Genomic DNA, 19,898 nt, shown 5'->3' on the forward strand with positions numbered 1-19,898 from the left:
TGGCTCAGCAGTGGCACAATGGGACCACCTCAGACAGTGAACATCCCTGATTGTTCAAACTTTGCCCCCACTGCCTGAGGTTTAATCAAGGCTCTCTGGTAGTTCACTCTGATTGGGATTGATACTTTGCAGAAACATAGCAGCTTGGGTGACTGATCCCCATGCCCACAAGCCATCCAATCCCTCTTGAACCATGTTTTATTGATTACTCTTCCATATGTAATGATGTCAGGCATGTGAATAAAAGCTCTGTGTAATGCAAACTTAATATTCAGGGTTATCTCATTACAAAGGAAACCGTGGTGCAGTGTGAAGGTTTGAATTAGAAAGCAGGAGATGAGATATTAAATTTAAGGCATAAGGGAGACTGCATAATTTGTTTTGTTGTCACTCAGCAAAAGGCTTTGTAAACCACAAGTCTGGGCCAGGACCCAGACTGTGAAGTGGAGACTGCATTTTGCAAGCCTCTGTTTTATCATATTCACAAGAAGAGTACAGTTTAAAAAAAAGTAAAAATAGGCAAGCCAAGACTGTGATTATCTGCTTCACAGCAACTGGGATTCTGACTGAATATTTAAAATACTTCTGCACATCTGGCATGGCAAATAGACCAAATTATCCCTTTAGAAAAGATGGAAAGAATTGGAGAACCATGGAAAGAGTACATACCATTAAACAAAGATGGCTTTTTACCTCATATGGAACTGAATATCACTGTACTCGTCTTTCCTATTTACAGCTGACACAGGGCAGCAATAAAGTGCATTGCATCAGAGGTGTAAAAATATGGTAAATAGACCCAAGGATAAGCCCAATTTCCATGGAAAAAATAACCAACAAAAATCCTGTGACATTTTTGGAAAGAGAGGGAAGGAAAGGGTAATCCAGTCTAACATGCAATGTAGGGCACAACTGGGTGATATCTAAAAGAGCATGACCAAACTCTGAGCAGGTTGGTGGACCACCATTACCCCATAGCTTCTGGTTCAAGGGCTAGCCTTGTTACCTGGGTTACCCTTACCTTGAAACCAGCCACCTTGCTAACCTGCGGGACAGTAGATGTAGACAGGAGAGACAAAAGGCATTGACATGTTTACAAGTTAGTGCACATCAGCTGCTAACTTGCATTTGGTGAACTTGTGTGGAGCAGTGGTGCACACAGCTAGAACAGAGCAACCGAAAGGTTGTAACTTATTGCCTTGTGACAGCTTATTCATGTGTCAGAGCCCACAAATGAGTGTTGTCTTTACTCTTGGTACAGTCCTTAAAAAAAAGGCATGTACATGGCGTTCATTACAGATTACAGATAGTCCATCATACACTATGGTTTTGATTTGGCTATGTTACTGCTAAGGACTCTCCTCAGCTGGTAAGTGGAAAAGTGGAATATGTTTACCTTATTGACTTGATTTTTATACATTTCTATGAATCATTTGTATTTGTGAGCTCAAATCTAGAACTTCAACCCCTGAGATGTGGGGGCTTCATCAATGCTGAGGCACTTCTGCTTTGAAGCCTTAGTCATTTGTTTGGCACAGAGATTCAAATGCAGTTGCATGGAATGCTGAAGAAAGGCTGATTCTCTGCCTATTTGCTAGGTTTTATGATGATTTGTATAGCAAGACAGTTTAGAGATGTTTGTAGAACATCATAGCATAATTTAGGTCGAAAGGGACCTTCAGCAGTTACCAGTTCAACCTCCTGCTCAAGGCAGTACTGATTACATCAGGTTGCTCAAGGCAGCTCTTGAACACCTCCAAGGATGAAGTTTCCACCTCTCTGGGCAACCTGCTTCAGTGTATGACCGTCTCTCCATTAAGTGTTTTTCTCCTAATATGTAATCATAATTTTCTGTATGCCAACTTAATGTTTGTTGCCTTTTGTGCAGTGCCATCTGAGACACCCTAGAGTAACCCAGCTGGCTGCTGGCTTCCCCTTCACAATAATTTGGTTCTTTGGTAGAGCATATATATGTTTCCTGTGTGACAACTCCCTTTGAATCTCTCAAATAACCAAAGGCAACTCAACTGACACTAGGCACCTGTGTTTAGAAGCAGAACGAGCCCATATTCAACATATGCCTAAAGTGGAATTTGTCTTCTTATGCACATGAATGTTGGCAATGGAGGTGGAAGTCCTTTCATGAAGCTTTAGAAATCAAACATCTGAGCTAGTCACAGTGGCTACTATCAGTGGAGAGAAAGAGATTCAGGGCATCATCTTTCTGAACTATTTCAGATATCACCTCGTAGGTGCCTATTTTTCATTGGTAACCACTACTCTTCAAGTCACGACTCAGAGCAGCATCTCTCGAATTCTAGACACACTACAGGCAGATTCACTGTGCCTGAGCTCATGCAAAGCTGGTTCCTGCACTGTGGTATCGAGTGTCTGCTAATCAAAATCCCTGCAGCCAGAAATTCCTCAGGATAATGGAAGTCAGAATCTTTTTCATCAGTTCCCAGCCTAATCATACCCTGAGGGAAACGCGTACTAAATTACAGGGTGTGTTTGCCTCTCAAATCTGGAGGCCGTTCAGATAAACAATAACAAGCTGAGCAGGAGTCACTTGGAGAGAGACTTGGTGAAATGTAATCTGTGCTCAGATTAGAAAAAAGTTGTCGTGGAGAGCAGTCCCCTATCCACACACAAGTGTCATTTGTCAAAGCTAGTATTTAGATTTCACACCCAGGTCTACTTTGTTTACACTTTTAAACACAAAGCCCATCAACTTGAAAGAAGCAGCATGGAATAACTGAGAGCAGGTGAACATCCACTATCAGTTAAGGAAAAACAGTGCCATGACAGAGCTGTAACAATCTAGCTAAAAGACCAGGATTTTGCACATTTGACCTAAGAGGCCACCTGTATTAAAACAAATGGAAGGTGTTTCCTGAAAACAAGATGAGAAAAGTGCTTCTTGCCTCTCTTCAGAAGAAAATAACCTCTCTAATTCATGGCTGCAAACACTCACTAGCTCAAAGCAGTCCTGTCTCATCCTACACTGAGTACTCTGTCATGTACTTGAAGAATAAAAAGTTGGAAAGTTTAAAAGATCAAGGAAATTATCTTTTGTGACAAGTCCTAGAAGTGGAGTTAATGGCATTTCACAAAACCTTGAGAAGAGGCTGATATTCCATAGGCCACACATTGCCTTGGTAAACTTCTCTGTTAGGAGCAGAGTGTACAGAAGAATGGAAGGGAAGAGGAAAGGATGTTCTTCATTAACCTCATGAATATGCTGTGGAGCAGCAAAGCTGTGTTATCCACCTTTGTTCTGGAGAAATCACCTAACTGTTGAGAGTCAGAGTTGTCCATTTCACTGTCTGGATACACCACATTGTCATGAAACCATGAGTTCAAGCAAATTGAATTGAGGGACTTTGTTATTGTTTGGGACTTTTTCAGAGTAGCAAAGTCCTCCAGGTAGGGTAAATCTTGCTGGTTCTTCAGGAACTGAAACTGACTCATCCTTCACTTTTTGCTTTGAACAGTTCTGGTTCCTGAACAGCTGCTGAACTCTGCCAAAAGTGAATCTACTTTACTTGTGAAACACAAGAGTCTTTCTCAGATGAAAAATAAATCTGAAATGGAAATGTTCATAATACTATCTATCCCTTCGTATGCATTAGAGGTTGATGTTCAGTTGTCTGCTCTCCTCTGCTCTCTTCCCAATGTCAACACTTCCAATGACTTAGTGATTACTGCAGGATAAGATAGATAGATAGATAGATAGATAGATAGATAGATAGATAGATAGATAGATAGATAGATAGATAGATAGATAGATACTCTTCCCAGTCAAATAATGCTGTCCTGTTCTAACATATATTGCATACCATTACATAAGTGTATAGAAACTTCATTTTTCTTACATGTCACCTGATCAATTATCTTTCTTTGGGAGTGAGGAAAGTAAATCATCCACTCCTTCTGCAAGAATTACAGTAGTGAAGCTTCTGCCCCTCAGGTTATGTCTCCTTTAGCCTAGCACAAACAGAGGGTTCCAAAGTACCCATGTCCCTATTTTGCCTTTGCCAGTTCAGTCTGTGCTCCATCAGATGCTACCCAAAAGCTAACAGGTGGAGCAATCTATATGCTTTCCTTCCCTCTATCCTCCTGGGCCAGAGTAAGTAGAGGTTGCCTTAGTCTTCCAACCCTGGAGCAGTGAGCAAGGCAGAGCCACCAAGCCCCTGCACACAGGATTTTTGCCTTTTCTTGCAGCCCTGAGCATTAGTTATAGCTGCCACCAGAAATCAATGCTCACTTTACGGACAGTGTAATTCAGGAATGGGTTCTCTGAGGCAAATCAGTGCTGTTTGTTCAACTGTGTAAGGGTGAGTGTAAGTGCATTCCTTAAGGAAAGCTGTTCAGAGTTCTACCTTAAAGAGAACAGAGCTACCTGGAGTATGTGTGTGGTGGCTTGTGACCAATGAGAGCCTGTGGTGTATGTAAAGTGAATTGGTTAACCAATTATATGGTAGCATGTTGGATGTGAGAGTGCATAAAAGGTGTGGATATTACTGCGTGAGAGTTAGTTGGATCTAGATCTACTAGGATGTGAGATGATGCAATAGGAACTTCTAGGAACTATCTACTTCTACTATGAGCTATAAGAACTGTCTGTTAATCTATCTTGAATAAACTCCCTAAGTTGTGAGCTTTCTGATCAAGCCTTCTGATGTCTGCTGTGCCTGAGCATTTCTGACCGTCAGTCCACAACCCAGCTCGGTATAAGGGGCTCCCCCTATACAACTACCATAGCCAATTTGTGCAACTCCCCAGAGTAATGCTTCGTGTCTTGCTTGCCCCATTCAAGGATCAGGTAGTGCTTGTAGTAAGGCAGAGTCTTACATGATTCTTTGCAACAGCAGCTTTTTAAATCCTTTGGCAAGAGAAATTTTGGCACGGCACATTGGCCTTCTTAACACCCATGTGTTCACCGTCTGTCCACCACATGCCAAACAGTGTGTTAGAGAGCTGGCAGGAGCCTGTGCTGGTCTTTGCCAGTACATGGGGTTACACCTGAAGGTAGTTTCAGGGTTGTAAAGGGAATGGTAAAGAAGCCAGGAGAAAAGCAGAACCCAAACCTCTGTCTTTGCAAGTTCTTGAGCTGGAGGCCAGGTGATGTGGTGTTTTCTGATATTTTCTTCTTCTTGCATGCTGTTAGAACCTTTACTTCATGCTGCAAGGCTTTTATAGCATGAGAGGATTGTCTCCTGGGTACGGTGTATGAGCTGTCTGCTTCCTTAAAACCATAAAAAATCATGCATTAATGTACTGGCTACAATTATGGAGGGAAGTGTTGAGATCTGAACACACCTGGAAAAACAGCCATCATAAATTAGTATTTACCATCACAGATAGATCTAGTCAAACAACAGGGTCGTCTTGGAGGGACCACAAAGTGCTACTAAAAAGATGAGAAAGTCTGCTCTACCTGAAAGTATGCTTAGACTGGATAATTTGTTATAAATTATCCAGCTTCTCTTCCTCTGTTTCATGATGACCGTTAATCAACTTTTTCTCAAATAAGAGGAAATAACCAGTTCATATTTTCAGGTTTCAGCTCTTTGCTGATGCTGTGTTTGATGGTAACACTTGGGTGTCACCTGCTGCTGGTTGTTAGCAGCAGGGCTGAGAAGAGGGTGGTGTGAATCCAGGCATTACAGCATCCAGGAGCAGGTTTTGATTGTTCCATTGCAGAGGATGATGTATTGTGAACTGGGAGTCTAGCACTGCCTTGTCTTGACACCTTGGGGAAATTCCTGGTAATTTTGACTAGTCCTTAGTGACATGTCTTTGATGAATAGATTCAGAAACTATGACAGTGCTCTCTGTGTCGAAAGAAACCTACCATTGTCTGCTGAAATGAGGGAACTTATGCATGGGAAGGAGGCACTGCTGGTACATAAGATGTGACAAGAAAAGATGACATGAACCAGCTTCAGAAAAATACAGGCTTGGACATATATTTTGCAAAGCATTTCTGCATCTGAAAAGGTGCTTAAACAGAGTTCAGGCACCAATGTTTAAAGCAGAAATTCAGGAAAGCTCTACCAGACCTGCTTTAGCATTTGAGGCAAACTCTTAGAACATCAGTTCTTTTAAAATCCTAGGGTTTTGCCCCAAACATGCTCAACATGCATAGAGTGCATGGTCACTTTCCTCCTGACTGGGATTTTATAAACATGCCTGAGTTATCTGAGACCACTGTCCAAGCTGTGCTCAGATGATTGCTTAAACTGGCTTGGATTCAGTCAGAATTGCTAGCGTGAATTTTCAGCAGTAGCTTAACACTTGCAGCACTTGCCAAGAAAGCGAGAGACCTTGGTGACAAGAATATCTCAGCTACTAAGAGTGTGAAACCACTGTTCCACAAAAAAACACTGCTATGATTTGAGTCTCTTTTGCTCAGAAAAATCACTTTTGAGAGGTGCTTTGGCTCCTGAAGGCAGCAGTTTCAGGTACCAGGTTAAGCAACTTGTACTTACTCCCCTGTCGGAATGCTAGTCATAGAATCATAGAATATTCTGAGTTGGAAGAGAGTCACAAAGATCATAGAGTTTCAAACTCTGGCTCTGCACAGGGCAACCACACAAGTAACATCATGTACCTGAGAGCTTTGTCCAAACACTTCTTTGTCAGGCTTGGTACTGTGACCACTTCCCTGGGGACCCTGTCCCAGTGCCCAACCTCCCTCTGGGTGAAGAACCTTTTCCTAATATCCAGCCTAAACCTCCCCTGACACAGTTTCATTCCCTCAATTTCTGTCACTGGTCACCAGAGTTCAGTGCCTGCCCCACCACTTCCCCTCATGAGGAAGTTGTAGACCATGATGAGGTTTCCCCTCAGTCTCCTCTACTCCAGGCTGAACAGACCAAGTGACCTCAGCCTCAGTGACCATTTAATGTGGCTTTCCATCTATACCCTCACATTCTTTGTAGCCCTCCTTTGGACTCTGTCTAATAGCTTTATATCTTTATTTTGCTGTGGCATCCAAAACTGCTCACAGCACTCAAGATAAGGCTGCCCCAGTGCAAAACAGAGCAGGTCAATCCCCTCCCTCCACCAGCCAGTGATGCTGTGCCTGATGAACCCCAGGATACAGTTAGTCATTCCTAAGCTAGGAAGGACCCTCACATGTCTTGCTCAGCTTCAAGAAATTCTTTTGAACCCTAGGTTGCCTGGTTTCTTTGCTGGCTGTGCAATTCCTAAGGCTCTTTGTTAAAAATCTGCCTGGAAAAGAGGCCCATGAAGCCAGCTACATCAATTGTACATTTCAGACCAGTGATGAGTTCAGGGGGTGCTATGAACTAGTAGGCTCTAAACACATTATTATAGCTGTGGTTTATGTGCAGCTAACGGTGATTATCATGTGGTTTCTGTCATTTTCTCCTTCACTTCCCTTTGGGTTTTTTTGTTTTGTTTTCTTTTGTTTTTTTTAACAAGAATGTACCTCTGGATTAGAATGAACATTTTGCAGAGTATTTCTGTTGTGACTAGCCCTGCAGAGCTCAGCTTCTGCACAAGAGCCCAAGGAGTTCTGTAATTCAAATACTTGATTACTATTACATATGACTATATTATTTCAAACTTGTAGACATATGCTGAACACTTAGACAAAGATGTGAGGGCTAATACTTAACTTAGCCCAGATACAACCAGTGAGAAGCTTATTCAGATGAAACCAAAACAGAGCAGGTGGGATAGAAAGAGAAAAGAGAACATGAATAGCTAACATGGTGACAGAGGATTGACAATCACATTGCCATTGTTCCTTAGAGTTGTGTTTTGTTTCCCTTTGATTCGTCACAGGGAAGCCTAAAGCTACAACTCTTTTGTTGAATATGTAACATTTTTTCTCTGTAAAACACAGTAGGAAAACCTATTTATTCCTCAAATTCAGTTCAGATAAATTGAGTGTTGGTCCTCAACTCAGGGCAGAACATCATTACCCCTATAAATCTTCATCAGCACAAACATTCCCATGAACAATGACTTGTGTTTCTGCAGAACTACCAAGCTGTTCCCCTTAGTCTGTGTTTCACCAGAGCTCAAGACTACAAGTGGAAGGGTAAGAACTAATTTGCTCAAGGATAAGACTAACACCTTGTTATCTTTACCTTTGAGCATCTACATTTGAAACCCTTCCTATGCAAACTCTTCCAATAATTCATCCAAAAACATCACAGGACAAGACGGTGTTCCCACAAAATGTGATAATGTTGACTGATGAAAGGGAGGGGAAAGATGAGAACTGGATGAGATGAGAGATAGTATTATTTGTAAAATTAGTGCATTTTGTGCTTTTATTGACAGTGGACATACTCCTGAGAGGTTTTTATTGTTCTTATTACTTTTTAGTTATTTTTGCTTCCTAGTTTTACTTTGCCTAGTTTCTCATAGAGGCTCTTCCTACTGCACTCAGTGGCAAAAAGTGTCATGGTCTTTAGCAGGAACCATCCTTGAGTTTGTCATCTATGCTTTCCCAGATTTACCCTAGTTAGGCTCCTTAAGCTCACTTTCTCCAGACTGCCTGTCTGGCTGAGGCTTCCAATGTGCATCACAGTCCACAGAATGCTCTCTGTGTACAAACAGACCCATACTTACCATGGCCTGCCTGTTGCAGCCTGACACTTGACACACAGCACCTGTCAGAGTCTGCTTAAACACATAATAACACCTCTGGCTGCAGGTTATTTGCATTCTAATATTGATGTTAGCACGGCAGATTTTTGTTGCAGCATCCATGACTGTAGAAATGCTCAATTATTCAGTCTCAGCCAGCTAAGACACTGCCCATTAAATCAGCCAGTACAGTTGTGGGGCAATGAAAAGTCACAGCTAATTTGAAATTTTATTAGCTCTCAGCTGATCTTGTTTACTGCAGAAGCAGTGTCTCAAAATCAGCCGTTTGCTTCTGTACAGAACTCTAATCCTTGACACCTTATTGGTGCTGCCTGATGTTAGGTGAGGAACTTGGAAGCTAGACTGCAGAGGACTCAAAGGAGGAGTGAGACTGCTGTGAGATTTGTGAGCACTTTTAAACCAGCAAGTGCAGCAACAACCCAAGGAACGCAAGGGACATTGCTGCTGAAGAGTAATTATTTTGCAGGATAGTAGTGGCTGTGAACATGCGAATTGGCTTTTGTTCTGGGGAGGGAATAGTTTAGAAATAAGCTGGAAGATCTGCTTCTCCTAATAAACAGCAGTTTTCAACAAGCACACGGTTTTTCCTATCAGTTAGTGCTTAGTTATGTGTTTTAGGATTGTAATCCATTTCTACTATTCAGGGAAGCCAGTGAGTCCAGACATGAAGGCTGAGCGGCAAGGAAGACAGTCACAAAACCCCTTTAGTTACTCAACACCTTCCCAGTCTTGCACGCTCACATGATAAGGAGCATATCCCATTTAGCTGGCAACTCTAATGGTGTTTACCACTCCAGCCTTGTTTGTGTCATAAGACACCTGGAAAAGGTTCAGTTTATATGTTGGATTTTTGAGAGGAAAATTACTTTTGGTTTGTATCCTCTAACACCTCTTGTGGCAAATACCAGAGACAGGGATCCTCTAGACCACTTGGAGCTCCAGGTAGGCAAGACACAACCCTGTGTCCTCCACACTGACATGAGTAGCTCCAGGTTTTAAAAGTTTCTAGTTGGTTTGGGTGGATGTGTTGTTTTGCATCCTACTTAAACATCACAAAATACATGATTTTCAGAGAGTGATGGGTGACAAGCAGTATTTGAAAACCAAGGAATTTTCTCTCATTTTAAATTTGGTGTCCAGGAAGGTAGTTATGATACTGAGTATCTCATGAAATTCCTGAGTAAGGTCAGCATTTCCATCTGCTGTCTTTATCTAATATAGCTGTCCCGGTAGTTACAGTGAGAGTGTTTAAAGTCAGTTATATCAGATGTTTTCCAGCTTGTATTATGCAAATGTCATACTTGTTAGGCCAAGGTCCTGCTCCAAGAAGCCCCAGATAGCATTAGAGTTCAGCCCCTTCCAAGAAGCAGTGCTTCCATGGAGAACGAGCTGAACATGCATTGCAGATACAAACCTTTAATGAGAATTGTGGTTATTTCATTGGGTTGTGCTGATACTTCAGAGCCCTTTGGGACTGGAACAGATGTTTTGTGAACAGAAGATAAAAAGACAGTCTCGGCTCCCTGGGACTTTACAGTCTGAGGTAGTGTTTTGAAGAGCTCACTAATGGGATTGGTGGATTTGCAATCTCTAAAAGGAGTATTGCAATTACACCCACAAGATACAAGCTAGATGAGTCATCCTAAAATAAAACCCACTGTCTAGTGATATACATAGTGCAGATTATCTAATAAAAGTGGACTTGGTCCCCTAAAATATAATGTTAGCTGAATAAACTGGAGCTAGTTTATCGTCAATGGCAGAAAAGTAAGGTTTTCTGCTAAGCCCAGTTCATTCTCCTTCGTGTACCTTTCTGAAGGGAATCAGACAGGGCTCACAAGATGACCTCCAGAGGGGCCATCCAGTCTGATTTGTTCTATGATTACATGAGTCTTAGTGAAAGATGTCAACCATTGAGCACATTATTTACCAGATGTGACAATGTCCTGCCAGTGGCACCCTTTTCACAATGACAGTTGTTTGATTCACCCTATGGTAAGCCTGAGATTGCAAAAAAAGTATTTATTTTCATGCAAAGGAAGTGTGACAAAAGAGTTTTGGTTTGGTTTTGGCAGGGTTGCCAAAAGGACACATATATGTATATAGGATTCATAAAATTTCTCAAAGATGTATAAACTCCTACTGCATGGAAATAATAAGGAACATGAGAGATATCTTAAAATCTGGCACAGTGACAGAATTTCTAATTAATTTGTTAATTGGAAGGCATCCACAATTGAAGCTGTTTCTCAAGGAATCCCTTGGAACTGATTGTTGTATTCAACCCTGCTCAGTATTTTCATCATTGTCTTAAAATGTAGTTTAAATCTCTCCTGGTAAAATCTTCAGGTCCCCTAAAGCTTGATATGGTGGTAAATAATGTACTCAGGTAATTTTGGTATAGAGTGATCTGACTTACATCATTACAAGGTCACAATCAAGCAAAATGTGTCTTAATGTAGCAAAATGCAAAATAACCCTGGGAACAAAGCAAGGGTGTTACACGAGTGGATTGGGAGACTCTTGAGAAGCAGTGACTCAGAACGGGACTTCAAGGTCACTAGAGATAATTGTCTCAACAGGAGTTTTCAGTGCTAAAAGTGTATGTGAACCTTAGAAGTAAAAACCTAGAAGTTGGAAAGTGGTCTCTTTTCTGTGGCCAATATTGCTGCCATAGTGCTGTGTCCAGTCTTGGTGTCCACACATAACAACAGATGTGAAAATACTGGAAAACATGTCACAGGATGTTATACACCGAAAAAATTCCAGTGGCTGGGAAATAAACCTTGCAGTGGGAAGTGTAATTTTCCTCAGCTGTTCGGAGAAAACATTTGGAATGGATTGTTACTCTGTGTACTTGCACATGAAGAAGATAAATTAGAGCATGCAGGGCAGAAGGAAGTATTGGTAACCTCGTGGACAAAGACCAAACAAGATACAGTCATGGAATATTGGAGTAAGACAAATCCAACCTTGAAGTAAGATGATGTTTCCTAGCAGTAATTAAGCATTTTGAATAGCTTACTGGAGGAAGTAGTGGACTCACTGTAATCAGCTGTCTTTGATATATGAGATATCTTGATAAAACACAGGCTTTAATCCAGGTCTGAGTCGGAAAAAAATGAATGGCCTGTGAGTATGAGAGGTCACAGCAGCCTCTTTGACCTTAAAGCATATGAATAATTGTAATTCACCTACAGAGGACTTTAAACTTTTCATGGAATTAATGAAACAACACATTCGTTCTCTGGTCTGAAGTGCCATGGTCATATTATGGCTATATGTAAATAAGGGATCTGCCACTTTTTAAAACCAAGAGCTCTATAAATGTGTCTGTCAGAACGTACAGTGCAGCCTACATGTACTCTGGGAGCTACCGGAGTTAGGAATCCATGTGCAGATCATGGGTCTCTGTGGCTTTACTGCTGCAAAACTTGGGGTACAAAAACCATTAATCCCATGTTCACCTCCTTCTATCATCTCTCTAAAAAACCTGCAGTGATTTCTGAGGAAAATTCAACTTTATGCTTTATAAATTTCAGAGATGTTTTGTATTATGATTTCATATTGTTCTGTGAGAGCATACCTTGCTGTATTTTCCTCTGGTGTCAGCCTCATACGTTTGTTTTGTTGAATTGAACATCGAAAGCCTGACTTTTATTTTGCTCTGATTTTTTTTTTGCTTAATTCATACAGCTCCCTGAACACCTTGCTCTTCATGGATAGGGAGCTTCTTGCAAATGTCACTTTATCCTCACTTTTCTGATGGATCCAGTGAGAGATCTTAAGTCATGAGAAGTCATAGTTGTATACAATGTTGTTATATCTCCTTACAATTTACTGTAGGGCACTACTCAGATGTCTTGGAGACCATACAATAAAAAAAGCAAGAATTATTTATATGGATACATCACTATTTATGATCTGATTTGTAGCTTAACTCTTGCTGTTCTACATGACTAAGACAAAAACAGCCATTACATTTCCTAAGCTAAAGAAATGGTTTGTTTTCAAACTGCTGTTGGTATTAGAGTTTGCTGAATAGGTAAACACCATTTTGGGTCTTGAGGACCTTGATACATATCAGTTGACAGGTTTGTCTGTGGATGAGTCCTCATCATTCCCACATGTTCAAAACATTGTCCTCTGCATCTGTTATTCAAACATTTATCCAGTTTCCTGCAAAGACATTTCCTTGCTGTCTTGCAGCTTCAGGTCCCAAAACAGGTTTCTGATGCCTGAAAGGAAGAGGGTAATGAGGAGTATGGTACAGATAGTTTGCCATCCTCTCAGCCTAGTGTCTAGCCTTAGAAAATATTATTAATGTGTGGGAGGACAAGACAACATTTTATCTTGCTTGAAACTACAGCTGATACAGTAATAGGGCTGGTTTGTTGCTTATTTTCTGTTTCAGTTTTTTTGGTAGAGTTTTGGTGGGGGTTTTTGTTTTGCTTTTTTGTTTGTTTTTTCTTTTTTCTTTCTTTTTTTAGTAGGTAACTGTGGATAAGGATATTAGATCTAAGCAGCTCTCCATCTGGCATTTGACTTTCCAGAGTCCTACTGACCTAGGATCACCTGCAGCAAGTCATTTCTTTAATGGGCAAATTGTGCTACTAATGGGCAAAACTACTAATAATTAGTTCTTTTTCATGATCACTCGTCATCAAGAGAAAAGGACAATGGATGGGTTTAGTGCCCATGCTGAAAATTTTTTTGTAGCAATTTTGCAAAGAGTTATAAAGATGTAGAGATATGTGGACAGAGAAAGGTAAGGGTAATAAATGGGATTTCCCAAAGCACTTTTACTGGTCTAACAGTGCTTCCATTTTCATTAATGGCAGATGCAGAGCTCTTGTGAAAATGACTCACTGTGTATGTGTGTGCACATCTACCTGGAGCAGGTACTCACTGTGCTTTGACCTACTCATAGACAGGAAGTTCTGGGAAACCTGACCAGGCTCGTTGTTTGGTTTTCTCTGTGTGGGTAACTATATGAAATGATGTTTTCAGTGATGTTTTATTGCACTAAAATCTTTCAAGAATGGAACAGGTAAAACCCAACAGAATCCAAGTCCATGATGTGTAACCCATTGTAGGTACTAGAACAGTAACAGATCAAATCCCATCCTATTTATATTGCAGTATATACAAAGTAATGCCAATAACATTAGAGAAAGGACTTGTAGTTCATAGTCATGAAATTGGGACAAAACTGAAGCTCAGAAACATTAACAGTGACAAACTGTCTTGTTTTAATTTACTATTTCTTTGAAATAAACAATACATTATCCTGAAAACGCCACATCTCGTCTCACATCAGGAGGGGACTATCTCTCAGGACAGTGTTGCTCTCCAGGTGCGTTCATTCCTTCCCTCTAAGCTGAAAACATCAGTAGATGCTAGCTATAAAGGTGGTTTCTCTGATATATGGAGCTCCCAGCAACTACACAGAGACCAACCACTCATTTCACATAGGTCTGTGAGCAGCCATCACATGGTAATAATTTTCATTCACTGTTAAACTGCCTTGCTTGAACTGATGAGTTGGAAGTGAAGGGCTCCATATCCCATTACCCCAGAACAAAAACATACAGTTCCCATATCTGATGTAAAGATCTGTCTCTACTACATGCTAGCAATTTTTATTGCCTATACATGATGCTTCATGAATCCTCTTTTGAGCTATTTTTGTATTTCCTTGCTTGTCACCGCTTTTTACTGAGCTGTTTGCAATGAGCAGGGGCATCTCAAAATGAATGGGGGAATGTTGCTATGGTTGTGGGAGGGGAGGTGGTACTGTCTGTGTGTTTGATGACTTCAGAAATATGCAAGCCCTCATTTTACTAGAGTATGCTCGACAAGCTTTTTCATGTGTGTCCACTGCTGTTACTGTAGTTTTTATTAATTAGTTGTGCTGAAAATACAAGATTTATGTCCTAAAAGTTTGAGGTCATCTGTTACTCTGCATCTGTATGGAATCAATATGGCAAAGACCAAAAAAGATAAAACCTTCCCAGAAAAATCTTCTTAACCTTCTATTCTGTTTTACTGGGTTGAATGTATAGGTCTGTCTGCAGCCGTGGTAGATACAATGGCTTTATTCAGTGTTAAGTCCCACTGAAAGTGAATCTGATAGGTTTGGTATGATCCAATGTGTCTGTGATTTGCACAGGGAAGAGGAGCAGGGTGTAGAAGTCATATTGGCAAGTATATTGGCAGAAAAACACAACCACCTTTGGGGGCTCTAGAGTTATCCAAGTGATTGAGATGTGGAATGGTATGTCATAGAATTAGCCTAAAATACACTTTTTTAGGGTCTAATCTAATGTGTGAATTTTCATATATCATGTATTACTGCATATTTATGTTGTGGTTTAATATGTATTTTAGATTCTTTATTGTGACTTTCAGTGAATATGCCTTACTCTGTGCCGGTGAAAATCTGCATTTCTGTGTTGTGTGCATTGGAAAGAGTTCTTGCACCCTGAAGTTTACAGTACTGCATGTTACCCTTGCTCTAAAATCTTCCTTAACCTTCTGCAGATGGCCTGGTGGATTGCATGGACCCAGACTGCTGCTTGCAGCCACTGTGCCACGTCAATGCGCTGTGCCTGGGCTCCCCAGACCCCCTGGATATCATCCAGGAGACACAAGCCCCCATCTCCCAGCAGAGCTTGCATTCCTTCTATGATCGAATCAAGTTCCTGATTGGCAAGGACAGCACTCACATCATCCCAGGAGACAATCCTTTTGAAGGCGGGTGAGTGAATTTTGGATTTGATTCAGGAAGAGATAAAGCATAAGCCACTTTGCCATTTTAAAGACATGGAATGGCAGCAAGATGCAGAATATGGAAACTGTTTAAGTGAAGTAGATATCTGAAGAATGTAGTTCTACTGACTGTCTCTGCCAGCCAGTAAGACAAGATGCTTCTCTCCCAACACATATAGGCAGTTGCACCTTCCTGACTTTTCTTATTTCAAGAAGTGAACGGCACCCATTCAGCAGGGCTCTTCTAGTTCAGGTGACGGACATTGTCCACAAGGATCTCCTAAACAGCAGTGACAGATTTTTTTTCCATTGGCAGAGCCAAAAGACAAGGAAATTAAAAGGCTATTTGCAATCTATAGTGTGATTATTAGAGACCTCAGAAGAACTGAGGAAAATCTTAACGTCTAGGGAGGACTATTAGAGTGATTTGCAATATTAACAATCAGCTTGAATATATATTGGTTTTAATACCAAGATATTCTTTACCACTGCAGTCATCATCAGCAAACAAACTGAGAAATTAAGCTTAGGCAGTTCACTTGTGACTGCATCTCAGCAATTTAAGTACATTCCTGGCTGTCAGGGTCAGTCATCCCTTGAAAATAGTGTGCTTATAGCAGGGCACCTAGTGTGCAAGATTCTTAGATCACTCAGTGTCTGCCCTGAATGTTGTCTTTCAAAAGCAGTGATCCTGATCCCAGAGGTGGCTCTCAGCACTTTGGTTGGATTCTGTTGAATTTCACCCAGCTGTGAACTGCTTACTTTCAGCTTTCCCATACACAGCAGTTAATAGGGTGGCACTGAAAATATACAAGCCTCATGTTTGTGTGGCTATTTATTTCAGCACTTGCATCTCAACAGGCCTCTCAGGCCTTCTAGATCTGACCTAATGCTTTTCATGAAGGAATATTGACAGCATCCCTTAGGTACTACCTCCCATATAGGCCTTTTTTGGTACTCTACAGGCTGACTTCAGACATGAAGCACACCAGTGTCAGGAACTTGGCCTGAGGTGATAGTTTCCCTGATATTTCTTGCTTTCAAGGCCTTCAGGGTCCACAAAAGCTGACAACACTGATTCAGACTATAACCAAACACTCACTAGTTGCAAAATATTGTCCTTCATCAGCCTTCTGAAGATCACAGGTGCTGGATACTGAACAGTACAGACTCTGGACTAAATGTTAGCACAGTGAATTCTCTGCTGTCAGTTGTTGTGATTTGCTGCTATAAAATCAGGCTTCAGAATATAAAATAGATTATGCTCACAATTTCATTTTTCTGATAGATTTAGGGCTGCAATTCCTCATAGTTTCCACAGAGGACTCTGGTATCAGGTCCATGCATATCAATTCTGATAGGCAGATAGTTTTGGTAGACACATGTCTGTGTTTAATGAACTTTGCATACAACTAATGAACTCTAGAAATCTTCATATGTGTGCAATAAAAGAAAATCAAAATTGCAGCTTCTCTTTGTAGGTTGCTTGCATTCAACAGCACACAATGCTTTGGGAAAATATTGGGAATTTCTAATTTCTACAGTGAATTTGCTTCTGAGAGTGCCATCAGATGACCAACTGAAAGACCGTCAGGGTCAGATAAACTCCTGCAGAAGTTACGTGTGTTTCATAGGTCTGATGTATATCTCTGTGTAGGAAGGAATTACTAACCATCTGTAGATATCCTGCTAAGGAAAGATTCGCGATTCAAGAGGAGCACTTGCTAGCAGAAATGTTTATCTGGTGTGTGAGGGAATGCAAAGATTCAGATCTATAGGAAGGGTTTTAATGATTGCTTTTCATTAAATGCAGTGGAACTAATAAATGAGGCTCTTTGTTCCATTTGAATTAACACAAAGAATTACACAGAGGTAGCAATGATTTATGAGGTTGCCATTCTGAAATTATCAGCATAGGGTGTGTGCCACTAACTATGGTCTACAGATATGTCACCTCAAGCTGTGATTGTATTGCATCTCTCAAGTATCTTGATTCACAAAAGTGATTGCAAGTAACAGTGAAGGACCTCAACAGAAAATATATTTTCCCCTGAAACAGCACACAGTCCAGGCTTATCAGTGTTGAGTTGTTAAAAATGCCATTGCTCTTTTGGGATCTTAAAAGACTTGTGTGTTCCTGTTAGTTCTTAAAGATCCTATAGATCTGGACAATCTCAACCATTGCAAGGGTTTTCTGCTTATTTGGCTTCTCTTTGTAGTTTCAATTGCCCGTTTCACCATCTGGAAAGCTGTACCTTTGAACAGCTTCCTCTTGCCACCCTGGAAATGACAGTGCTTCAATAGTGGTCAGTGACTGTGATATGTGAAGGACCATGAGCTGGGACCATCTGGGACCCAATTAGTCTAGGCAGACAGGACTACCCGTATTTGCATGTGTGTGTGTGCCCTTTCTTCAGCATATTCAATTCAGGATATTCAGTGGTTGAATATCCTCTAGTTGCTTTTACAACAGATAGGTGATAATATCCCTGTTATCCATGGTGCTTCTTCATGTCTCCGTGGAGATCACAGAAGCAGCTGGAGGCAAGATGAACTGTTTTCTTCTCTCCTTCCAGCTGCTTAAAAGTTTGTCTGACAAGAGAGTTGTTATTATGAAGAGTTCCAGCATCCTGCTTTAGGACAATCCTCTCCCACTGCCGCTGTGGTGATTTATGAAGGCATCTCCTTCTTGGTGTAGGACAGAACGTCCTACATCTTTCTGTCCCAGTGCTGTCATCCTCATGGAGTAGGGTTGAGTTGGATTCATGCCACTTGCTGTGAGCACCACAGAAGTGATATGTATCTCTGTGTCCTGTGTGTTTGATATCCTGCACAGGCACCTGTGGCACAGGCACACTCATCATGTCAAGAACAAGAGACTGCTACTCCAGGCTTTAGTAGGTCCTGGACAGCTGATTATCCCCTTGGAGCAACCCTGGCCCATTTTCATTCCTGTATGGCCTGTACAGAAGTGGCAGCAGTGTGAAGGAGGTGGCAGAGTATCTCTTCAATATATTTCCTGGGCTTCAAAAACTCAGCCTAGCCACTCTTTAGAGAGAACAGCAGTGCAGATCACCTAATGGATACAAATAAATGAATGTCTTGTGACAGCTAGCCTTTGAGTGAATTTATTATTGAATTACACTCCAGCTTTTTAAGAACAAGCTGAGCTGACAAGCTCTCTCACCACTGCAGAAGAAAAAGAAAGACAATGATAAATTACCCTGGTGGATAAAGGTAAAGACCTTGTCTCTTCCCAAATACCAGCAATTGTATATTATTCACGTTTGGGAAGGAAAAATGATCATTGCTCATATTGAAATGAGTGTTTATGATGATAAAGCAAGTAGGTAAATAAAATTCTAAATGCACAGAATGTCTTTTCACATCATTCTGATGAACAGATAACAAGTACTCTTCCACTACTTGATCGTTCTTGTATTGATTTTGAAACCACTTACTCTTGCTGTTTGCTTTGTTGTTTTTAAGCCATTCTTGGTTGTCCATCACCATAAGGAGCAGCATAAGATGCAGTGGTGTCAGGCTGTTGACTTTAAATTAGGACATCTGATATATTTGTTCTCTTCTGAGAGACAGTGTCAGAAAATGCAAGAATAGGCTAAGGTTCTGATCCATAGAGTCTTTTATGGTAAGTGTTGGCACAGGATAAAGTACCTCAGAAAACCATGTGCCAAAGTGGCACTTATGTAAAGAAAATCTGAAGATAAATCAGTTGATTTTTAAGTAAGTGTGTATTATACCCCTTCCTTTTTTGGGACAGATTGTGTATATTTACTTTCTGCCAGCAGTATTAACCTGTCCTGATTACTTGGGCAGCTAGAAATAACCATCTGAATCTTAATGCAACATCAGAGAGCAGCATCTGGTATAAGCTGCAAGAGTAGTCCCTGATTGCCCTTGGTCACTAGTCTACATACAAAAAGTAGTTGGAATTTCTGGATTAAAATTCTAATCAAAATTGACTCTTCACATTTTTTTCCCCACTACTGAGTGACAAGGTGTCTGTAAACATGTCACTCCACCTTCCTGTATCCCCCCTGTGCGCCAGGCTGTACAACACACCTTACTTATCCAGGCAGGGAGGGTTACACAGCACTGTTAGAAGTTCAGACAGACAGAAATGCTATAAATGCCTGTCTGCATTATTTTACTATAAATAAATAAATAAATGGAATTTCTTGTCAGAGTAAAACTGCATCGATCCCAAGCCGCATCAAAGCCAAATTTGTAAGTATTGATCATGACCAAAGAACAGCTAAGAAAATAGGGGAGGAGCGAAATGCTTTTTCAGAATGTCTTGGTAGTCTACCTGGCTCAGTTCTGAGTGATTTTGAAGAATGTTACCTTACTATGTTATCTTAGTATCCTTGAAGGAGTTTGCCCATAGAAGCTGTGGATATCCCATCCCTGGAAGTGTTCAAGGCCAGGCTGGATGGGGCTTCGAGCAACCTGGT

General features: G+C 40.9%; 1 protein-coding gene across 4 annotated transcripts in view; it reads left to right on the forward strand.

Annotated features, from left to right (window-relative positions):
• The window catches only part of TENM4 (teneurin transmembrane protein 4), a 614,726-nt gene that overhangs the window by 497,214 nt on the left and 97,614 nt on the right, over window positions 1-19,898 (forward strand). For all 4 annotated transcript variants that reach the window (XM_071556826.1, XM_071556796.1, XM_071556807.1 and 1 more), the window contains one exon: window positions 15,196-15,412. In XM_071556826.1, coding sequence (XP_071412927.1) covers window positions 15,196-15,412 — 217 coding nt within the window. The remainder of the gene's footprint in view (window positions 1-15,195; window positions 15,413-19,898) is intronic.

This window comes from Pithys albifrons, chromosome 1 (genome assembly GCF_047495875.1).
Source record: "Pithys albifrons albifrons isolate INPA30051 chromosome 1, PitAlb_v1, whole genome shotgun sequence".
In the NCBI taxonomy this organism is placed as follows: Eukaryota; Metazoa; Chordata; class Aves; order Passeriformes; family Thamnophilidae; genus Pithys; species Pithys albifrons.